General features: G+C 38.4%; 1 protein-coding gene across 12 annotated transcripts in view; it reads left to right on the forward strand.

The window, feature by feature from the left end:
* NRXN3 (neurexin 3) overlaps nucleotides 1–21618 on the forward strand; it is a 1013224-nt gene that overhangs the window by 351062 nt on the left and 640544 nt on the right. For all 12 annotated transcript variants that reach the window (XM_061997781.1, XM_061997782.1, XM_061997788.1 and 9 more), the window contains 2 exons: nucleotides 551–754; nucleotides 8639–8665. In XM_061997781.1, the coding sequence (XP_061853765.1) occupies nucleotides 551–754; nucleotides 8639–8665 (231 nt within the window). The remainder of the gene's footprint in view (nucleotides 1–550; nucleotides 755–8638; nucleotides 8666–21618) is intronic.

Consider the following 21618-nt stretch of genomic DNA (forward strand, 5'->3'; position numbering starts at 1 on the left):
TAAAGAGAGGAAAAATAAAAAATCGTAAACCAGCACAAACCTGGTGTAGAAAACACGTGTTAGGAAGCTAGCCTCATACAGTTGTTGGTTTTGTTTGAAGTGCTAACAATGGAAAGAAATTCCTTTCTAAATAAGCAACGACTCTTAAGAATATCAGAAATCTTCAAAAGCAAGGCCAAACCCTCTAGTAGAAGGGTGGTAAACATTGTTTAGAGTAGTCATTACAGCTAAAGCCGGGGAAAGCTGGACTAATGGAGGAGATTGCATTTCCTGGAGGATGTGAAAAAGAGAAGCTTTGCCAGCTCATTATCACAAAAGGGCCTTGTGCGTTATGCACTTGTCTGTGTGGATTGTGCTCCATGGGTACTGCTGGCTCCAGTTGTGGTGAATGCCAGTTCTGCCTGCTTCTCATACGTGCCACAGAGATTTGCCGGATCTTTCTGTAGCGAGTGGTATGGTTTTTATCATAGATGTCAGAGTTATTCAGGAGTGAAGATCACACAGAGATGTAACTTTTCATTATTTGCAATTGTTTGCTGATTCCTTACAGAGGCCTCTATCTTGAGCTATGATGGCAGCATGTACATGAAGATCGTCATGCCTATGGTCATGCACACAGAAGCAGAAGATGTATCTTTCCGTTTCATGTCCCAGCGCGCTTATGGGCTGCTGATGGCAACTACCTCGCGAGACTCTGCTGACACTTTGCGCTTGGAGCTGGACGGAGGCCGAGTCAAACTTATGGTCAATTTAGGTATCGTATAAAACCTTCCACTGCCCCTTCACTATTACTTCGGGCTTGTGATTAGTGGTTTTTTTAAATGGTTTTGTTTAATTTCTGTTGTTTTGATTGGACTGATTTCTAAAATAACGGCTGAGACCTTCATAATGATATTCTCTTGCGGAGAGAAATCCTCTTCTGCGTTGCTGCATGAAGATTTGCTGTCAGTTCTTCGTTACGGACAGTGTTGGTTTTTAAGTCTTTATGTTTTTAAGTTTCCTTTCTTGGTCTGGAACTGGTGAGCTCTGTGTGAGACATGCTGCTTGGTCCATCTTTTGATCGGTTACATATCTCATTCATCTAGCATCACTCAAAACAGTCAAAGCCAAATGTGAGAGGGAAGCAAAATGGAAATGATGTTAAGCAGAAGTCATGTGAATACCATGCCCTTTACAGAATTTGGCAGCGTTTGATACAACTTGGTCTGTTTCACTAATTTACTAATTGTTTCTATTTTCTAATTGCTATATGTTTCAGCCTTTAGGGCTTTTCGTATCTAGTAAAATAGATTATTTTTTTTCAATTGTGTCTTTATGAAAATGAAGGCCACATTAATAAAAATGCATCCCCCCATCCCAAAGAGTTATGTTCTGTCTCCTTAGAGTTACACTTTCCCAGAAAATAATATAAGACCATTAGAAACAAGTTCAATAATAACAAAAAACAAATTGAGATAGAATGTGCTATTAGATGAGCCTCAATTAATTTTCTTGCCAGTTTTTAAGTATTGTACTGTATGACAAATAGTCTTTTTGAAGAATGTAAATACAAGAGTTGAAGCTTACTTTCACTTCTCAGCGTGCAACTTGTTGCTTCATGTGAATACAGGACTATAACTAAGAAGAGATTCTGAATCAAAGAGGAAGAATGATCATGATAGTGCATGATGTGAAACCTCTTCTAAAATGTAGGATACTGTATATGAAGTTATGTTCATGGTGTGTGAAAGCTTGTGTCAGCTTTCCAAATTCTAAGCACCACTGGAATAAGAGGTCACATTTTTGCCTATAGTAATGGTTCTTGTTTTTTAACTCCTGTCCTGGCTAGATGTAGTAAGTTTATCAAGGTTTTGTTGCACGCTAGATAAACTGAGTGGTGATTTTATGTTTCCTCATCCACACTTGTGCAATGTGTTGTGCAGCAGTTGTCCAACTAGCTTGGTTTTTAAAATTGCTTCTTGTGTCTTTTTGACTTTGGAAGTATAAGTCAGACCCTAATATCTGCTGTTGGAAAAAGAAAGTGAAGAGAAGATGGGTTTAAATGAGTTAATATCTCTTAAAGGCAAAGATTCTCCCTTGAAAGGGCTACAGAAATCCTTTCTTTTTAAAAATAATAATAATAAAAAAAGAAAATGCAGTTTTATAGAGTTCTTTCTTAGAATATATACATGCTATGATTTCATTGACTGAAGAAGCATAAAGCTAAAGCACTATTAAGTGTCTGGCTAAAGTAGGAGCAGTTGCTGTGCTATCCAGACTGGGCTAGAAGACATAAGGAATAGATCAATTTCAGCTTTGACATGAACTTCTCAAATACAAATAAACTATCTGATGATAGCCATCTCTGCCTATATTAAATTTAAATGATGAAAGATTTCATAGATTTACAGGATTTCTCTGGAGAACAGCTCAAAAGAACTGCTGTTGAGAATTCTTCCATGTGCAAAGACAATCTTTCACAACACTCCAGTGCATATATACGTGTATGTATATATATGTCTACACTTTCTTTTGATCTCATACAGATGGTGCTATTAGTGTGGCAAAATGAGATTACTTTTTTTCCCCACCATTTCCTTTCTTGGCAATTATTGCTAGCCATTCACTTCTCAGAGGATAAACTGAATTGCTAGGAGAATGTCAGTGGCATGCTTCTGTCAGGGAAGTGATGGGGCAGCTAAGTATCTGCTTAGCTCTACTCTTGTAAACCCCTTGTAACCCAGAGCAAGTTCTTTTACCTGGCATGCCTTAGTTTCTGTCTTGCCGAAGAGAGAATCCTTGGCAATTTGCCAGTACCACACCCCTACTATAAACAACTACTTTAGTAAGTAGTATCATCTTTGGTACTCCCACATGAAAAGCACTACAGCGTGAAAACTGCTGGACTTTGTAACAATTATCACCTTTTCCTTCTAAGATAGATACCATTTTTTTTATTCTGTTATATCTTCATCTTCCTTTAAAATCAATGAGAATAGGGAGAACTGCTCCTCTTATGTGTTCAGGGCCTCCTAGATTTCGACCCTATGTGAATATGAGGAGGGTATATTTAGATTACCCTGAATACATTTAATTTTTTTTCAACTTACTCTTTCCTTTCCGGTTTTTCTTATATCTTGCTGGCAAACAATATTTTCCCTCAGGGCCAGTCAACACTGTGTGCCTGATTGACATTTGTCGCTTTTAACACTTGTTGGGGTCTGTTACTCCAACACCTATCCTAGAGGTGGACTGTTCAGCTCTAACTACCCAACATGTGTAGTTAGATGTGGCTACAGAATTAACACATGATTTTCACAGATGTGTTGTCTGTAAGCCAAATCCTGTGTTAACTGAAGGTTGTTTTTGTGTAGTTGCAAGAACTGAAGCAATGTATATGCCAGATTTGCCAGCTTTTCACATGGAAACTGCTTTGAGGTTGAATCTTTTCCCAAAAGGCACTGCAAGTTGCATCAGTGGAAACCTGTCAGGGCTCTCCTTCTATGTCTGAATAGAAAGATAATTTAGACTGTTGGAACTTGGATTGAGCTTCACATCTCCTTTCCACATTTATACAGCTGTAAGATAGATTCCATGAAACAGAACTTCCCTTCAGTCAAATTGGCAAAGTTACCTTGCTGTTGAAGAAATAGAATTTGAGGAGAAATGACCTTACTAGAGCCATTAATTTTCAGTTGTTTACTATAAGTCTAACTCCTTAAGGAGACTGTTGATAGCCAAAATGTCACAAATGAGAACCAAACCTTGATTATCTGACCCTGCCAAAATCCCCTTACCAGTGAGAAACAGTCATCAGTGCCACCTTTGAAGACCTGAGTATGCCTGGTGCTGACTAGCTGTGTGTCAGCATCTCCCTGAATGTCTAATCCCTGACAGATATATGTGAACAAAGACTGTTTTGAGTGGTGAGTTACTGAATTGTGCTTTTCTTGTAAGTCATTTAATACTATTACTAAGAGATGTCTCTTCCTTCTCTTTTTTCATCTATTTGATTACTTATTATCATTTGTGTGATTATTAAGATCTTTCCTATGTTGCTTTTTCTTTTCTTTCTTTTCTTTTTTTTTTAAACTCTTCTGTGTATTTCAGTTGTAAAGCTTTCCCATACCCCATCAGCCATGGTAAATCAAAAGATGGTATTCAACCCTTCAAAGGCCTGAAGCCTGCGGCCCGCACAGCAAACAGCCCTGAGAACAGAGCGTACAGAGCAGCCTGCAGCGGCTGCATATCCCACTCACCTCCTCAACACTCAATGTCCAAAACAAAGAGGGAACAGATACAGTGGGCAGCAGGCATGGGGGAGCACGGGTCTAACGTGTGCTTGCCGTAGAAGGGAGGAAGAAAAGGAAAAGAAACGATGAACAATTCTCTAAGAAAGAGGAGCAAATAAGTTGTTTCAGCCATTTCTACTGTGGGTGCCCGAGGCACCGTGATCTGCATGTTGACAGCACATCTCACAGGAGTTTGAGTGTTAGTTGCATAAAAATTAGAAGTCCAAATGTGATACAGATCTCACTTCTATTGAGAAGGACTGAAGAAACGGGTCTAGAGTGCAAGGAGAGAGAGAGAGATATTAAGTAAATCACGGCTTGGAATGCTTGGGAATAATTTCTAATGCTGAGAACGTGTGCAGAAAGGGAAAGAAATGACTGGTCCTATAGGGAGATCTGCCTTCACATTTTTCCTCCCATTGATGAATGAGAGGGTTATAGTGTTACTGACTTAATAAAGGGTATTTCAGGATTTAGTCTTCTTCCTGGCCTGGCTTATCTTCAGATCACACCTCAAAGGTGTCAAATACATCTTTGTCTCTCCAAAATGCAGTTTCTTTTGCCATTCCTGCATAGAAGCAGAGCAGGTGCATTTTCTATTTTTCCTTTTTAAATATGTCTGAACTCTTATACCAGATTTGCTTTTAAGCAAATCGTATACTCAGACCTGCAAGTGTATGCCCATTCACATTGTTTCTCATTATAAATTTCTTTCCTATGATCAATACATACAAAGACCCTTGATTTTTTTTGTGTATGTGTGTCAGACATGCAAAAATATTTGTCAACTGTCTGTTACAGATGGATGCACAGTCTGACCCACATGCAAGTAGAAGACAGGCAAGGAGCCACTCTGTAACAATGGAGTAAGAGTATACACAGAACCTCATCTGGTTTCACTGTAGGAAATGATATAGAGTGAGCTTAGAAGCAGTCAGACCCTGATAATCTTTCTTGCCCTAGCCCTGCTCCATAATCACATGTGGACACTCATCAAAAAGACAGACATTTTGTCCTCATGCAGCAAAGGTGACTTTTCTGCTTCAAGGAAAAAGCCTGAGGAGGCCTTACCAATGTCAAATAAACATCAGTTTAAAGCACAAGATTAAAAATTGTAAAAAACATAAGCCTAATTTACAGAGACTTCTGTATGTTACTAAAGATAGCATACATATATAAGTGATGAATCCCTAGTGTTAATTAATTACTATGGAACTGTTTAACCTTTTTCAAGGAGAGGGTCTTTGGCCCATTTTCCAGGTGATGTACTCTGGAAAACCTTCCATCTGAGGACTAAGGAAACAGCTTCTGGTTTATGTTAGGAATAGTAATGAAAAAAGTAACTGTAGAAGATCTTCCCAGCTCATCCTGCTCCCCACGCAGTTACACTGTGTTTTCACTTTACTGCTGTCGTCCAGATTCCTCATCCAATTGCTGAACTGGCAGGTGACTAGATTTACAGATGTTTAGGCATACTCATCATCAAAACCTAAAGCAAGGGAAAACCTCTTTTGAGTCAGGAATGCAGCCCTACCTAAATAAAGTAAAACTCATCAGTAGAAGCTGATAACAGGGCTAATAGCCCCAGATAGCAATTGTGAGAAGTCTTATTGCCCTGTTATGGTGCAGAAGGAACTATGAGAAGTTTTTTTCATTATCCCTGAGTTCTCCAGTTGCTGCTGTTTTGAGCACAAAGACCAGACTAAACATGCAACTTACTGCCGGGGTAGGCATTGACTTTGTGGTAGTGTACTAGTTTAGAGGAAAATAGATATTTTCTTCCTTTCTAAAAACTGATGTAAGAGGGAGAAAACAGCTTCATGTTTTAATGATTTGATTTTTTTTTATTGCTTTGAGCAAGGCTCAGAATTAAGGAAATGAGCAAATAAACCTATGCTTGTTCTTTGAAGATAGAGAGTACGGTGGTGCTGGTGTAGCAGCACAGGCAGCAGTGGGTCCGCACTGACTCAGCTGGAATAACTCTGGTTTAGGAACTGTCTCTTCTGGAGTGTGCTTGGGTGTTTCTGCCTGGCATCGCATAGCATGGTACTGCAGAGCCTTTGTGCTCGCCCAATCTGGAGGTCTGATTGCACCATGGTAGCTGTCAGGGCAGCACCCTCAGTGACTGTCTCGACCTTCAATGAGAAATCTAGCAGCCAGGATAGTTTTCAGTTCGAAACACTGAGTCCTTCACCTGCTGCAGTGAGTGATTCAGACTGAGGATAAGCCCTGGCATGTGTGGCTACTTCAGTATCACTGCGAAAAGAAAAGAAGAAAAAAATTCTCTGCAGCCAATGCAACGATGAATGGTTTTAGTTTCCAACTTTGATTAATATTGCTGAGGACCAGCCATGTTTCCCTTTACAGCACACTTACTGTGTGAGCCCATGAGAAATTCCTCTGTTGTTCCAGCTGTAACAACTCTCTTGATCTCACTTGCAGTGAGACTTGGGAGTGTCTCTCTTTCTTGCTGTCGCTGTCCATCAGGTCACAGAAGGAAGTTCCCCAGCATGTACTTCAGACCTCCCCTTACCCCACCCAGCTCCTGTAAGGGATATAGCCACCGCTGTATGGTGATCGTACCAATTGCTCCAGGGCTGTTTGCTCCCACTTTTCTGTTGCGGTTGACGACACATGACAAACCTAATCGCACAAAACCAAACCCAGATTCTCTTAAGAGAAGTTCTGCTTGAAAACAGACTCTCTCTGGCTATGCTGCTTCTGATTGGTGTGTCCCTTTGCTCATTTTGGCTCTTTATTTATAGATTCATTTTTCCCCCTTTCCTCTTTTTAAGAACTGCATTTAGTTCCAGCTGCTGAAATAGTTTTCCCACATCTGTCTGAGCAAACGTAAAATTGATCCAGTTAATCATCAAACTGCCTTATAGTTCTATGCCATTCCATATAGTCTCCCTTGCTGGGCCATATCTCTGTAATAAATATGACTGTCCCTGCTGGTCAAAGCTTTAGTTGTCCAGATGGGGTGTCCAGTAGCATGATATTATTATTCCTGGCCTTGTTTTCTTCAGAGAAATTCAGAATGGCCCAAGATACGTAATGGTGCTGATATGATAGCTCTTGCCCTTGTCACGCACCACAATAATGGATGTTCACAAGGCTTTAAGTAGGCATTTATAAACAAAAGATCCTCTTATGGGTCATGTCCTGAGATATGCTGAGCATTAGTGTGTTAAATGAGAGAAGCAATGCTCAGAAGCCCTCTAGCTCAGGTTCTCCTATCTCAACGTCTTTTCTTTGTGCAGACTCCTCTGTTCCCATTTGTTAGATTCCATGAGCATAATTATTTTTCCTTCCATGTACCTCTCTTCATCTCTCCCTTGCCTGTAACCTCTGAGTGAAGCAGGGCCAGCAAAGGTTCCCAGATCTGCCACTTCACTGCCCATTTCATCTTCTCCCTGAACGTTATGAGCATCTCATTCAGTCTTAGCGTTCAGACAGTAAGATGAGATTGGGCTCTGAGGAACTGACAGAGCTGGGAACCTTTGAGGGAAATCCCTATTCCTCCTGCCAAGCAAATAAAAACCTTGTTCCCAGCCTTCAGAACTAGTTGGAATCTGGGCTGGGCGTTCGTGCGGTTAGCTGTTTGCAAGTGGCCATTTTATGATAGGACACAAATGGGCAGTATATTAACCCTTTCCTCACCTGAATGGACAGTGTCAAATGTGTCTGTGCACATATTAAAAAGTGTTCTGGGCTGGCATTGGGGGAATGAGAAGAGGGTCTGTCTTTGGGAGAGCTGGAAGGGGTTAAATATTGCACCAACAAATCTCATAGGCTGATTTTACAGGTATTCTGTGTTGGACAGATGGTGTACTTATGCAATAACAATACGAATTAATTCAAAAGAAACCAAGTGGAAAGGTTGACTTTGAGCTTCAAGCTTCTCAGGGAAATTGCTAAAGGTCTTTAAAAAGCAAAATTAAACTGGAGTATGACTTGCATTTTGAGGGAACTTTTTCTGCCTTAATTACCAATTTGGTTTAAAATGCAATTCACATCAGTTTATGGTCTGGAGTAGAAGGTAGTCTTAGATGCATAGGTTTCTATAAAAAGAAAATAGCTTTCTGTGTCAACATGTGGATATGTATGTATATTGGTATATCTCTATACATATGTGTATATATATATGTGTGTATATATATATATTTATGTAACAATTATTTATGTGGAATATACTGTACATATACACCCACTTCTGAACTTGTACAGACTGTATATAAGTATAAAATGGCCACATCTCTTTGCGTGTGTCTGTCCCCGGAAGGGTGGACTGATTGTTTTTGGATGTCTGCAGCTGTTACCTTGAAGGATGCAATTTCATCTTTCATTTATTTTTCCCCATCTAGACTGTATCAGGATAAACTGTAACGCCAGTAAGTTTTCCCTCAAGTTTCATTTTGTTCTCTTTCTATATATATTAAAATAACTTTATTTTCTTTGCTGTTTTATAAGCTGTTTTTATTTTCCTTTTGTTTTCTTTTTAATTTTCTTTTTTCAAAAAAACCTTCTGAAATTGAAGGGTTTGGTGGGATGTGAAGCTGGAGGGGGTGGAGGGAAAACCTTATGGTGATTGTATGTGAAAATTTTGTGTGAGGTTTCTCCAAGGAGGAGATGAACTGTTATTTCATAGCTTTGCAGAAGAGCACCTGAAGAACCTGATGAGCTGATACGATATTTCACTGATAACCTGTTGTCTTTATGAAAACTTTTAAAGAACCACATAAGAATAACAACAGGTACTGTATGCACTTCTCCACTACAAAAAAACAAACGTGTGTATTTGAAAAACCAATCACACCTCAGACTCTCACTTTATTTCAGAATGGTGGCAACTTAACCTGATACTTATTCAAAGTCAATTTTATGTGTGTATAGAAGAATGAAAATATTAGATCTTAGATTCTGAGTACATTATCAGAGTAATGTGATAACCCTATATATAGCATTTACCACTCTTAGGTTTCTATAATAAATTCCATCTGAATCCTTGGGTCTCTGAAGATCTCTTTCAGTCTGTAAAGTAGGGAAGAAGGCTTATAAAATCTCTGTGAAAAAATAATAGTGAAAGATTGTATCAAATTCTAGACTGATAGAGCTAACAAAATATTTTCTGTTCTATGTCAAAGAGCTGGTTGAAAGTGATGTAGGCCTCAGTAAAATGCACTTCCCAAAGAATTAAGATGTTAAGCTCTCAAGTGTGTTTTGAGACTTATCTTACTTGAAACCAAATTCCTGAACTGGCATATCCTCTGCATTAGATTTTCTGATTTATAGAAGGCTAAGCATCACTTTGGAAATGCTATAGAGGATTAAAAGGCAAGGATGGTCCAGAGGCTGTGGTCTTTTTGCTCACTATTGAGCCCCATCTTAGCTAGCAGGAAGGTGGAAAGAACTGTGTTGCAGCTGGAAAACCAAACACAGGGCTTTCAATTATGAGACAAGTGTAGCAGCACTGAGCAAATCTTTTTGTAAAGCAGTTTCTTAACAGCTTTCCTATAGTTTTAGACTAAGACTAGGTTTGTAATTTTAGCAGTCATTTGTTTTTATCTCCATATACAATATTTGCAAAATTTAAGAGTTTCTCTGTGGTTGCAAATAGAAAAAAAATAAGCAGATAATAGATCAGCTTTTCCTCCACTGCCAGTTGATTGACAACCTGCTTTGCAGGGTAGGGGAAGCAACTAGTGTCTTGGTCTTGAGAAGTTGCCACTGGCAGCCTGTGGCCAGGCAAAAGCCAAGGCATTGTATGATGTGTAATGATTGCAGCTGTGAGCCTTGATATGCAGTAGAAGCTTGACCATGAGTTCACAACATTGAGTACTGTGGCCTTCATCCTTATTGCAGGGCTATGTGGGATTAGTCCTGTGTGGCTCAAAGCTTGACAGCTCTTCTAGAGTTCCTTTTGCTCTTCAAAGTTTAAACACTATATTTCAAGTTACAACAGATAATAGGAAAAAAATGTTTTGAATTTCTACTAGATGAGATTACTAGATTAATTTTAACCCAGCAACACTGAGCACATTTACATAAAAATAGGATTTTTTGACTCCTAAGAGATCATATGCTCTTGATTCTCAGCCACCTGTAACTCTGTCTGAACACTTGCACCAAAGTTCTTGTTCATGCTTGTCATCTGAGCATCCGTGTCAGTTTCTTTGGTACTGGACAACAATCTGATGTTGCTGTCATCATCTTCAACTTCTGATGACAGCTGGCTGTTAGGGGCTTAGCTATGGAAGACTCTCTTCATGTAGGAAATCAGCTTTAGTAGCAGAGAGCAATGTTCTGGTGTTCCTGCAAATCAAAATCTAGCAGTAATTAAGAGAAACATTTTAAACAGAAAAAGGGAGAAAAAAGAATCCCATAATGAGAGCAAAGTGAGGAGAGTCTGAATCCAGTGCTTTTGTTAGTTTCCCCATAAGCATCAAAACATTTTGAATCATTTTGCTTCCATGCATTTTTCATAGATTAGCCTGTTGCATTTTTAAATTCAGTCTTCCTCTGAAGGTCTGTATGTATTTATTTATTTAAAATCACTTTAGTTTTTCCTTATATATTTTTAATGATATTTTTCTGAAAATGAACACCACCACTCCTAGTCCCTCCAACATCTTGTTTTCTTGCTGCCTGTTGCAATGACTCAGGTCACCTGTCCTGCTTTCTACAGGGGAACCTGCTGGGAACTGATTGATGTAAAACTATATTCTCTTGCATGAATAAAATACGGTTAGGCAGGAGCAGACCAAATATTACAGTAACCATTCTTGCAGGCACACTGACATTTTCTTGTGCAGAGGGAAATATCCACATGCAGATGGATCTGCCAGGTTCTGTTGAAATGAGCAGAATTATTTTAAACTAACTTGACAAAAGAGTTTCCCAATCAGTTGAAGAGTTTCAGGTCAAGCAGTCACCATTGCTATCTGAATAGAAGGGACTTGGTGTATGATTTTAAAGGTAAACAGAGCTGTGCTTTTGAGGTTTCATGCAGCATGTAGGTTAAAGAACCTACTACAGCAAGTACTGGAGCCCATACTATTTGAGAGGAGTCTAGTATATTGTCCCAGGTAAGTGTTTAATTTTCAATATACTTTTAATTTTCATTGAAGGGATTGAGAGGTTTTTGTTTGCGTATCTTTGTGTTGTCATGTAGCTGATGCAAAATGCTGGTTTCCATCACTTCATCTCTTCTTACTACCTCTCTATTTCTCGTCACTGTCAATATCTCAGGTTTGAAATGGAAGGACTGACATAATTTCCTAGAATAGGAACATTTTTTTAACTTTCTCTGTATTTCTTTCCATGCACATTTCATCCTCTCCTTTCACTTTTGAAAACTTCATTTTCTGATCTCATCTGTTTCTGCACACTGCAGTTTGTATTTAGAAGGACTCAGCAATGCTGTTGCTTACATAGATATAACTGAGTAGTAACTCTCCTGAGTGCAGAATTGGGGTAACCAAAAGCAAGATCAGGATCCCAAAATACACTGTGTGAAGGTGCATTGAGTGATTCCTCAACATAATGCAGACAGAATGGATAACACAGTTTTATTAGTTGGATTTATGGGAAATTAGTTACAATCTAAATACCCTTATATTTTTGCATACATATGTTCAAGGTTTTAAAATAGGATTTCCTAAAGAGTAGCTCTTTGGTCCATCTCCTGTAAAATGTTTCTTGATGTTCACTTTAAAGAAAGTTCAAGTTGTTGTGATAGCTTTATAGTTTGTGTCATTATATCTAGTGCTCTGATTTTCTCTTTTTTCAAAGGTAAATATATTCCTTAATTTCCTTCTTCCCTTTTCAGTGGGTCCACTTCATATCAGTCCAGATGGGATAATTTTCAGCATTCTACCCAATATGCAGTGTGGAGGACAGGGATTGTGTGGAGGTGTCTTCATTTTTGTGTTTTTTTTTTCCTAGGATTCTGCTTCCTTTGTTTTGTTTTTTTTTTTTCCCCTTGGCCTAGATCTCTGTCGTTCTACTAAACCTTCTATGTGGTATGTCAATAGTCACAGTAACATAGTTTGAGACTGCCTTGATGGGGGGTTTGATCTTCCAAGAGTAGATGCCTTTGGATCAGTGAATACTTCTGTCTTATCACCTGTTGTTTCATAATGAGACCTTTTATTCTCAGTGAAGCATGCCAGAAAAGCCGTTACCTATTTTCTTGTCACTTGTGAAGCCTCAGGAAATGCTGATTCTTTTCTGCTAGCTAGTACTGAAAAGCACAAATGGAAGAGGATAATCATAGTCCAATCACTAGTAGTTGATCCTGTGACTCTATGAGGCCTCAAAGTTAGTGTCTTGTTTCAGATGTAATTAATTTTTTACTGTTTTTTGACAATGGAAGACAGATTGTGAGATTGGTTATGCCTTCTCAGTTACTGAGTCTCTTACTGTATTTAGCACCTTAATTCCATGCAATGTTAATGTTTCATTTTAGTAAGTGCCTCTGTAACAACATAAAATACAAACCTGGGATGTGTAACTCCCTGGGAGAGGTTTAAAGTTTTATTTTTTTCTGAATCATGATAAGTAAATAGGAAGCCATGCTAACTCTAATCTAATCAAAATGTTGTAAAACCAAGTGCACTTATCTGATTCCTAGTGATGTTGCTGTCATTTTAATAAAAGCTTAATAGTACTCTAACATGAAAACATTATTTGGAAAGTGAAGAGGTATGATTAAACATACACATCATATTTGTGACTTTAGTATCTCCTAACTCCATTTAAACATAATCAGGAAGAAATGAATGCTTATGCATCCTGGAAGGTGACGAGTCATTTGTATGTCATGTTGTAGTGGTGAAAGCAAAGCTGGTGACTGCAGCTGGCAGAGAATGGTCTCACCTTTGAGTGGTCTCAAACTCAGGATATTTTTCTGGTCTCCTGCTGCTGCACTGTAGTACAGAAGAGAGGAATGGAGTAAGCCTATTTCTGGAATACTTTTCCTTTCCCCAGTGGGGAAAAAAAGGTCCCTTGTAAGATCTCAACTGAGAAGTTGCTTGGTAACCCTAAAAGTGCGGTAGTGCTCCTGAGCAGGTAGTGACAAAGTCCATGCAGTTACTAATTACAATGGAAAGGCCAAGACCCTTTTAGACTGAGTTCCACTTGAGCATCTTCCATCTGTGTGAGAGGTAGAAGGTAAAGTGCATATGAGATGCTGCTGTGCATCACTGCTGTCTAGACAATATGTCTTTTGTAGATTAAATTCTTTAATTAGTTGCCAGAATATCCAGTCTAATGTTTTATTTAAAGAAAGTTGTTATGAAACTGAAAACTCATGCTTTAGGATCTAGGAAGATGTATTATATCTGTAATTAATTTTGTCTGAGAACAATCCAGACAGAGCATCTCTGATGAGACTTTAAATAGTTAAAAAGAAAAGCCACTGTTAATCAGCGCTGCTTACTATGTTGGATTGTACCTTATCAAGAAATCTGAGGCCAAATCAGTGAGCCTTAGTCTCAGGGGATACTGGGTAAGTAGTGAATGGTAAAGAGGCTCTAGTGGCTTGCACTATAAGGTGCAGAACACTGGATGTAATGAGCACAGCTTTTCACAGTGTCTTTAATCCAGAGAGTGACAGGAAGATTAAGGTTTTGCTGTAGCATAAGTAATTAATTAATTTATGCAGTCCTCAAGTGCAATACCACCAGGTCCCTGCATCTCTGAATATTTAAGGTGACATAAATCTGGGCTACAAATGCATGCCCATGTTTGCTAGACTTCATCTAGCCCCAGCTTTTAGTTAGCAGCAGTTAGCCTTCATCTTCCAGCTAATACTGTCACATCTTTTGAAAGTCTCAAGTCTAACTCGTCAGTTCTAGTGCTCAGGGAGAGACTTCAGCAGGTCTTCTAAGGTCATCAGTTTGATGAGATGGTGCTGTTGAGAGCAGAGCTTGGCAGAATGCATTCGACGTTATTTTTAACTAAATAGCTGCGGTGGGACCTAACAGGAAAGAAAACTAACCATGAAAACTCAGCAATCATCTGCAAGGAATCAATGACCCGCTTTTGGAAAGCAGCTATGCCAGCTTACTGGCTATCGTTCCTACCCCAGCAGCTTTTCTGTACTCCTCACCACTTCTTTTAAGATTGTCTTTGTGCTGTACATTTTTATATATAGACTTTTCAGTTCTTGTAGCCTCTGCTCCATTCCATGGGTTTATAACTAAAAATGAGAACTGTTCTGAAGGGGGTAGAATCAAAACAACCATATTAATCCCCGTCAGTCACTAAGCTAGATACCCATTACTTAATGTTAGAAATTCCAGTTAAATACTGGGATACTGGATGCTACAACAAAGATTATGGAATATGAAAAGGTGTGGTTGTTTTGGATTGTTTTTTTTCTTACCAGAGGACAGAGATGCTGTGGGTGAACCTTGGAGTAAACTAGGAAGAAGTTTGTGGGTAGGATAACTTATGAAGTCCTGTGATTCTGGGTTTTGGTTGAATGATATATTGCATTAACTAGTTGCTGGTCAGCAGTGTTGCTCTCTTATCCACCAATTGTAATACCAGTTTCCCTTCTCATGTCTGTTTGGGGAAAACATGTCTTGCCTCCTTTCCTATTGCAATATTTTCAGGATCTGAACTAGGATGCCTGGGTTAAAAAAAGGCTTTCATGGAAAAACTTTTATGCTTCTCAGTTTGTTATTTTGGCCACTTTCTTTGTATAAATTGATTTGTGTTGCTGTCAGATCAGGAGTCATCACTTGTGCTTTCTTCATTGTTTTGATTTAACCCCTGTAGGTGGCAAAGCACCACACAGGTTCTTGCTCACTCTTCCCCAGCCTGTGTGTTGGCAACGCTGTTTTGCTTACAAGTCATAGTATCATGTGGGCTGCTATGAAGACAATTAACTTCCTCTCAGCCAGACCTGCTACATTGTGGACATCAGGCTATAAGGCTTAAAAAGGCAATGCTTTTGCTGCCTTATAGTGAGGTAAAAGGCCAGAGGTAGACTGAACAGCATTTGAGCTGATGCATGCTGGTGTTTGATGCATTTGGGAAGCTTGCGTTGCCCTTAGTGTTACATTGAAAACTTATCCTTAGTAAACCTTTGAGCAATGATGTCTTTTAATTGCTTATCTTCCACTCTCAAGAAAAGCTGATTCTTGAGGTTTCAGGGCCAAGGAAACAGTTGTTGACTTTGTGCACAGACGGTACAATGCATGAGAAGACACGATGCCACAAGAAACCTAGTCAAGTTTACACAGATGTGTTTAATCAACAGTGAAGATTTTTGGTATCCTCGTAAACCATTTTCTGTCTAGTGGAAAATGGAATATGCTGAACATTTTCATTCTGAATGTGAAAAGTTAGGAAGCTTGCAAGAAGTTCTGAAGTCACTTTCCCAGTTAAATATCTTTTTGATTTGTGTCGTTTGAGTAGTTGCTATATTAAACAGTCATGAGTGCACACTTTGTTACGGAAAAAATAGCTCTTTCCTCTTGTTAGATTTCACAGTATCCAAGCCTGATCATGAATTGCAGGTCAAATCACCAGGCACAGTTTTAATCATCCAAGAATATCTTATTGGTTTTGTTTACTCATGAATTCAAAGTAGACAATCACCAACATGCTTGAAAAAAAAAACCAGGGCAGTTTTTATACTAATTTACTGTTAATGCAAGAGTAGGTTCAGCTAAGAGTTTAATTGTGTATTAGTAAACTGTTGGCATGCTGGCATCATTTGGTAGAGAAGTGGTAAGGAAAAGAAGAAATGTAGCTGGTGTTGGTGTTGCTTTTGACTTGCATATATCTCTCACATTGCTAAGTGGTGCCACCATCACCAAGCTGTTAGTATCTCTGGAACTGCCTAGTGCAAAACATTCTTGAAGCATTCAAGCATTTAAATAAAGTCTTCCATCTACTGTGGTGCTCCTCTTGAATTCCTGGAGTTTAGCTCTTAGCTTCAAGAGGAGGGACAGTATTTGCCAAGTCATTGTGAGGCATGTAAAACTACAAACCTTTCTTAGCTGAGCTGGGCAAAAAATGTCATATGTTTGATATTTCATTATCCCAAAACCCAAATCGTTTTGCATGCACATGAGAGGATCTAGATTTGAATGGATTCCCACCATCCCAGTTGTCATATACAGTAGAAGATGGGTGCATCTTCTAGAGTTTATAACAGCACAGGGTTTAATTTGGATAAAATGAGTTTGCACATTCAGGACAACCAAAAAAATGCCAGACACAAATATTGCTGGGATTTCATCATTCTTTTTTAGAGGCAGAAATAATATTAAAATGTTTTAATTGCAAAAAGGCCTTATGAAAGAGCTGTAGAAGTGAAAGAGGGGTGTTTTATGTTGTGAGTTTGCTCAGTAGGATGATGAATGGAGCCAGTAGTTTCTAAAGGCTGCTAGAAATTAAACATCCACTGCTGTGAAAATGTAGACAGTTCTACCATGGAAGATAGCATCAAATGCCATATAACAACTCTGATTCAACTTCAATAAAAGAAAGGGAGGGAGAAAACATAGTTGTAGATGATTACTGAGATTTTTGGAGGTAAGTATACAGTTGGCCAAATCATATACTAATAGTTACTATTATAGTGTAACAGTAATTGCATACACCCTAATTAGATTATTAATGTAGTATGTTCTGCCACAGTCTTGCTCTCTCTCATGGAAATACTGATCATAGTTCTAGAATTGTGAGAACATTGATGCCACAAGTGTGGGTAATATCACTGCCTTTTTTGTGATGGGCAGAAAAGTAGCCTCATTTGTTCTATATTTTTTAATATACTAAAAAGAATGAAAATTTGTTGCTTCTAATTTATTATGTTATGATATTGTTCTCCTTAGGATAATTTTAGATCAAGCAAAACTTGCTCCCTAAATCATCATTGCCATTAAAAGCAGTACCAATAACTTTGACCCGTTTTCGTTCTAATAAAAGTTTACGATATCTCTCTCCCTGGTCATTCTTTGATTTATCAGAAGTGTATTAAAATGCAACAGAGCAGATGGAGCAGCATGAAAACTATGTGAAAATGCGAGAGGTGTTTTTTTTTTTTTTCATAGTTCTCATGGAGAGTTCATTTTTCTGAATGAACTGCAAAGGTTATCCAAACAAGATTTTTTGCCACACGTATGGTAGATTTTGAGTTTCCAGCTCAGCAGACCCAGTAGTATTTTTTTTAGTTTCTCACTGGCTGGATGACTCCTCCAGTAGCCCAGCAATATTTTATAGAGAATGCTGTGCCCAGAAAGGCTGCATAGAGAGAAACTTTTATGAGCCCAACTGTCTGTGTGTGCTTAGGCTGGGGCTGTCAATACCCAGTTCAATCAAACTTTCCTGACTCTGGTGGCACTCCATATGTCTGTTACAGAGGGAACTGAGCACCATCTCGTGGTCCAGCTGGAGATTTTCTAGTTTCTTTCAATTCATGTGCTGAACAGCCTTAATACATTTAAAAAGTAATACGATCATTTTGTGGTATTGTTTTCCCACTAATGAAAGGATGCTTTGTGGAAGGCAGTAAAGAGGAAGATTATCTTCATTGGTAGAGCTGTGTGAGAAGGACTTGAATGCAAACAGATTCTTGACAGTAGTTTACCATATAAATTATACTCTATAGGAAGGAAGTGACTTTTGCAAAGTGTGGACTGTACTATAGGCCTGTTCTAATCAGCACAGAAACAATCACGTGTTCTGCTTCCTTGAACCTACTCTTTGTCTCAGATGCAAAGAGTTGATGCTATGGAGGTGAAACTTTGTGGCTTAAAGGCTATGAAGAACCCAAGATTGGAGTCTGACTCACCAGGCTGTAGCAGACACTACTGTTCTGTGTCTCTGCAGCAACTAAGTCCATCCTAACTTCAGTATTCCTTTCCAGAGCTGAAACCTGTAAGATGTACTGTATTTAAAACATTTGTTTCTAACACCCATGTCTGATTCCAAAAGTATGGTTCAGGAAACCCATTGATAAAGCTAAGATCAAGCTTGAGGTAATAAGAAAAGTGTGCTTCTATACGCATATCCAAAACATCTTTTTAAAAATATATCATATTGAATACCCATAGAAATGTTTAACACTTCATGAGATTAGAAGTTTCACAGAATATATATAGAACTGATGTATTTTCTGGTAATTCACATGAATATATAGATAATGTCTCATAGTAGGAACAGCCTAGAGTGAATGTGAAATGACAGGTAGATAGGCTAAGAAGGTAGGGAAAGTATTTGTTAAACCTTGCTATTAGAAAAAGCATCAATGATATTTCCATAGTTGTTATTCAGTTACTTCTAACTAGTTAGGCATGAATTCAGAAAGGGATTTGCATAGTTATGTACTGAAATCCCTTGATTTCAGGCAAAATTCATAAAAGCACATTAATCCAGACTTTATTGTAACAGACAATAGCAGCCATATGAGAATATAGAGGTTGTAAAAACTGAGGGCAGCATTTGGAAGACATGATATTACTTTAAAGACTGGAACTTGTCTTAAGACTTATGAATAGGAGTCATTAAGCAAATAGAGACACTGTCTATTTGAAGCTCATATTGGAATTGCATCCGATGTTAATTTTATTACCAAAAAGATGACTTAAAGTATCTAAAAGATCTTGTGTTTTCTTTTACTGTGAATCCAGTCTGGGTTTTTTTTTTTTTTTTTTTTTTTTTGAGCCAAGTCAAGGAAAACCTGAGAAATTAGTGTGTTTCACAACCACACGACGAGTGACTCTAGCAAGAGAGGCCTTTGAAAACAGGAGAGAGGAACTTGCGCTCTGCGATTTGTTTAGGGAGCCAAAGGGCTGGAGAATGTTTCCTACCAAAATGCAAAGTGTGATTGTGGAGGGTGGATTGTGGAAAGGTGTTCCTCTGAACCTTCCTCACAATGGGAAACAGTGAACTAAAAGATACTTCCCTGTTTCAGGTAAACTTTGATGCAATGTAAGGAAATAATTTGTCCTTGTTTTGGATAGATGTTTTTCTACCTTGCCCTTTCAGGCAACTGCTTTTGTCCACTCAAATGGTGTTAAAATACAAATACATTCCTCTTCCTTGGACCTCTTTTTACAATTTTCAAATGTTGTCAATTATTTATGTATTATAGGGGAAAAGAGCCCAGCTTTCTGCCACCTTGATTGCTGAAACTATGGTTTTCAGCAGTCTGTTAAGAGGTTTTTTCTACTTGAGTTCTGATTTGTAGAGGTACTGAACCTCGTCAGTCCCTGTGAAGTTTACAGGATTTTAGATGCTCAACATTTGTGAAGAACCAAATTCTAAGGGTCTTGTCCTTAAGAGATCCTGTGCCAAATATTAAGGGGAAATTTTTGGAACCGAGAATATGATAAATGGGAGATACTGTATAATTTTTCCTGTTGTGAAATAAATTAAGTAAATGCAAGTTCTTGGGGCAGGTAAATCTTTTTGTGGGCAGGGTTATTTCCAGCTTTGGTGATCATGTCTGAGCCATGCAATGTACCTAATGGATCAAGTTCTTCCATGGGATTTAATCATCATGATTTGAAAAAAATATATTAGTCTGAGACTCTCAGTTACTTTGCTTTGAAAGCAAAAATAGTGTTTTAACTTGTCGTAGATTGAACTCTGAGAATCTGCATCATGTTCAGACTCAATGGCCAGACATGAACATGTAAGATTTTTGCTTTCCCATTTTCTGATTGGGCCAGAAATGTAACAGAAACAGAGATATTTATAGACCTATAGATTCTTACAGAACTGCAATTATGATGAACTAAAAGAAGGACATGTAGTAAAATATTTTAATCCACTTTTTTTTTTGTGGGGAAATGGTAGTTTCATCTGCAACTGGGCAAGGCAATGCATTTGTTTTGGCATCTCTTTTTTTTTTTGATCACAGCAATGAAAGGATATCTGATTCTGTTTCATAGTGGGATGAGATTTTAGCCTACATTTTAAAATCCTTTCTTAGGAGTTTTTAAGGTCTATGGAGTATTTTTCTTATGCTGATGATTTAATCCTTATGAGACTGCAATAGTTGTGGCATTACTATCCCCATGCTATTACTGAAGGACAGAGTGTGAAGTCATTTTATGCCGAAGCAGTAGCAGTGACATTAGGGGCTTTCAGCCCTGCCTTAACACAGCACCATTATCTGAACACTTTTGACAGAAAGGGTAAGCTTTGTTGCGACTATTCAGCCCTGGTGCTACTCTACAATATTTGACAGAGTGGGCAGTATGGGCAAAGAGAAAGATTATGCATATTCCTTACTGTGTTACCTCACTGCATTAATAGTTTATGGAGGGATTGAACTTCTACTTATGTAAGAAGCGTCTGTGTGTGAATTTATTGTTAGTTCACTGTTTGGAAATTTGCAGGCTGCATACTGAATGAATGGAAAGTGTTTATCTGCTTTTCAGACTACAAGTATGCTTGAAATTGATCTGTTAGGAATAAAACAGTGTCTATGAACTGTGAACACCATGAATTGTATCAGTGCTGTAAAAAAACTCCTCAGATTCTGCCTTAGGTGATGATACCTCCAGATCTTTTGCTTATAGATAGCAGTAGGTCTTCTGAAACTGCAGTAGGTCCAGTGTAAAACTTCAACAGATTTTACATGGGCCCAGGAAAAGAAAATCTAGGAAGAGATTTCCCAAGGGCATTGAAACCACATTTAAAGATTAGCTATTTCTAAAGAAATTATCTGAAGTGCTAACAAACTTGCTAACATACTATTTCCATGGCTACAATACAGAAGTAAAACTAACCTGATCTCTGTTCCCTAAGCATCAGAGACTGTAGGGAAGTTTGAGTTGGTTCTTATTGTCACTGAGTGAGGAAAATCTCACTGACTACTCAGGTAGGGATTACAGTACAGTACATTGTTCTTCTTGCTGTTAGTTTAAGAATACTGTAAGGGAAGAGGCCATAGGGAGCCATTGTGCTGTAGTAATATAACTCAGTGAGGAGTGATACTCTGTAGAGACAATTACTTTTAAATCTCTATAGTCACTAGTCTACTGTCCCAATTCTGTTCTTGTTCAGTTGTCTCACACTTCAGACATGTTTTTCAAGCACTGAGAATTCTATCTATAGCTTCTAGGATCTCCACAATGGCTAGAGATGGAGTCTAACATCAGTGCACTCCCCAGTCCTACCTCACTTCCACAATATTCTACTGGAACCATCTCTTCTATGCTCAACAGGCAAGAGAAACCAGAATATTTGTACTTGAAAAGGATGAGACAGTTTGGGTAGGTGACCAATTTACATCCAGAACATGATTCTGTCGTGGTTTAGGCCCATCAGGGAACAAAGACCACGATTAGCCCCGAGTACCGAAGAGGCTGAG

This window comes from Colius striatus, chromosome 6, assembly GCF_028858725.1.
Source record: "Colius striatus isolate bColStr4 chromosome 6, bColStr4.1.hap1, whole genome shotgun sequence".
NCBI classification, from domain to species: Eukaryota; Metazoa; Chordata; class Aves; order Coliiformes; family Coliidae; genus Colius; species Colius striatus.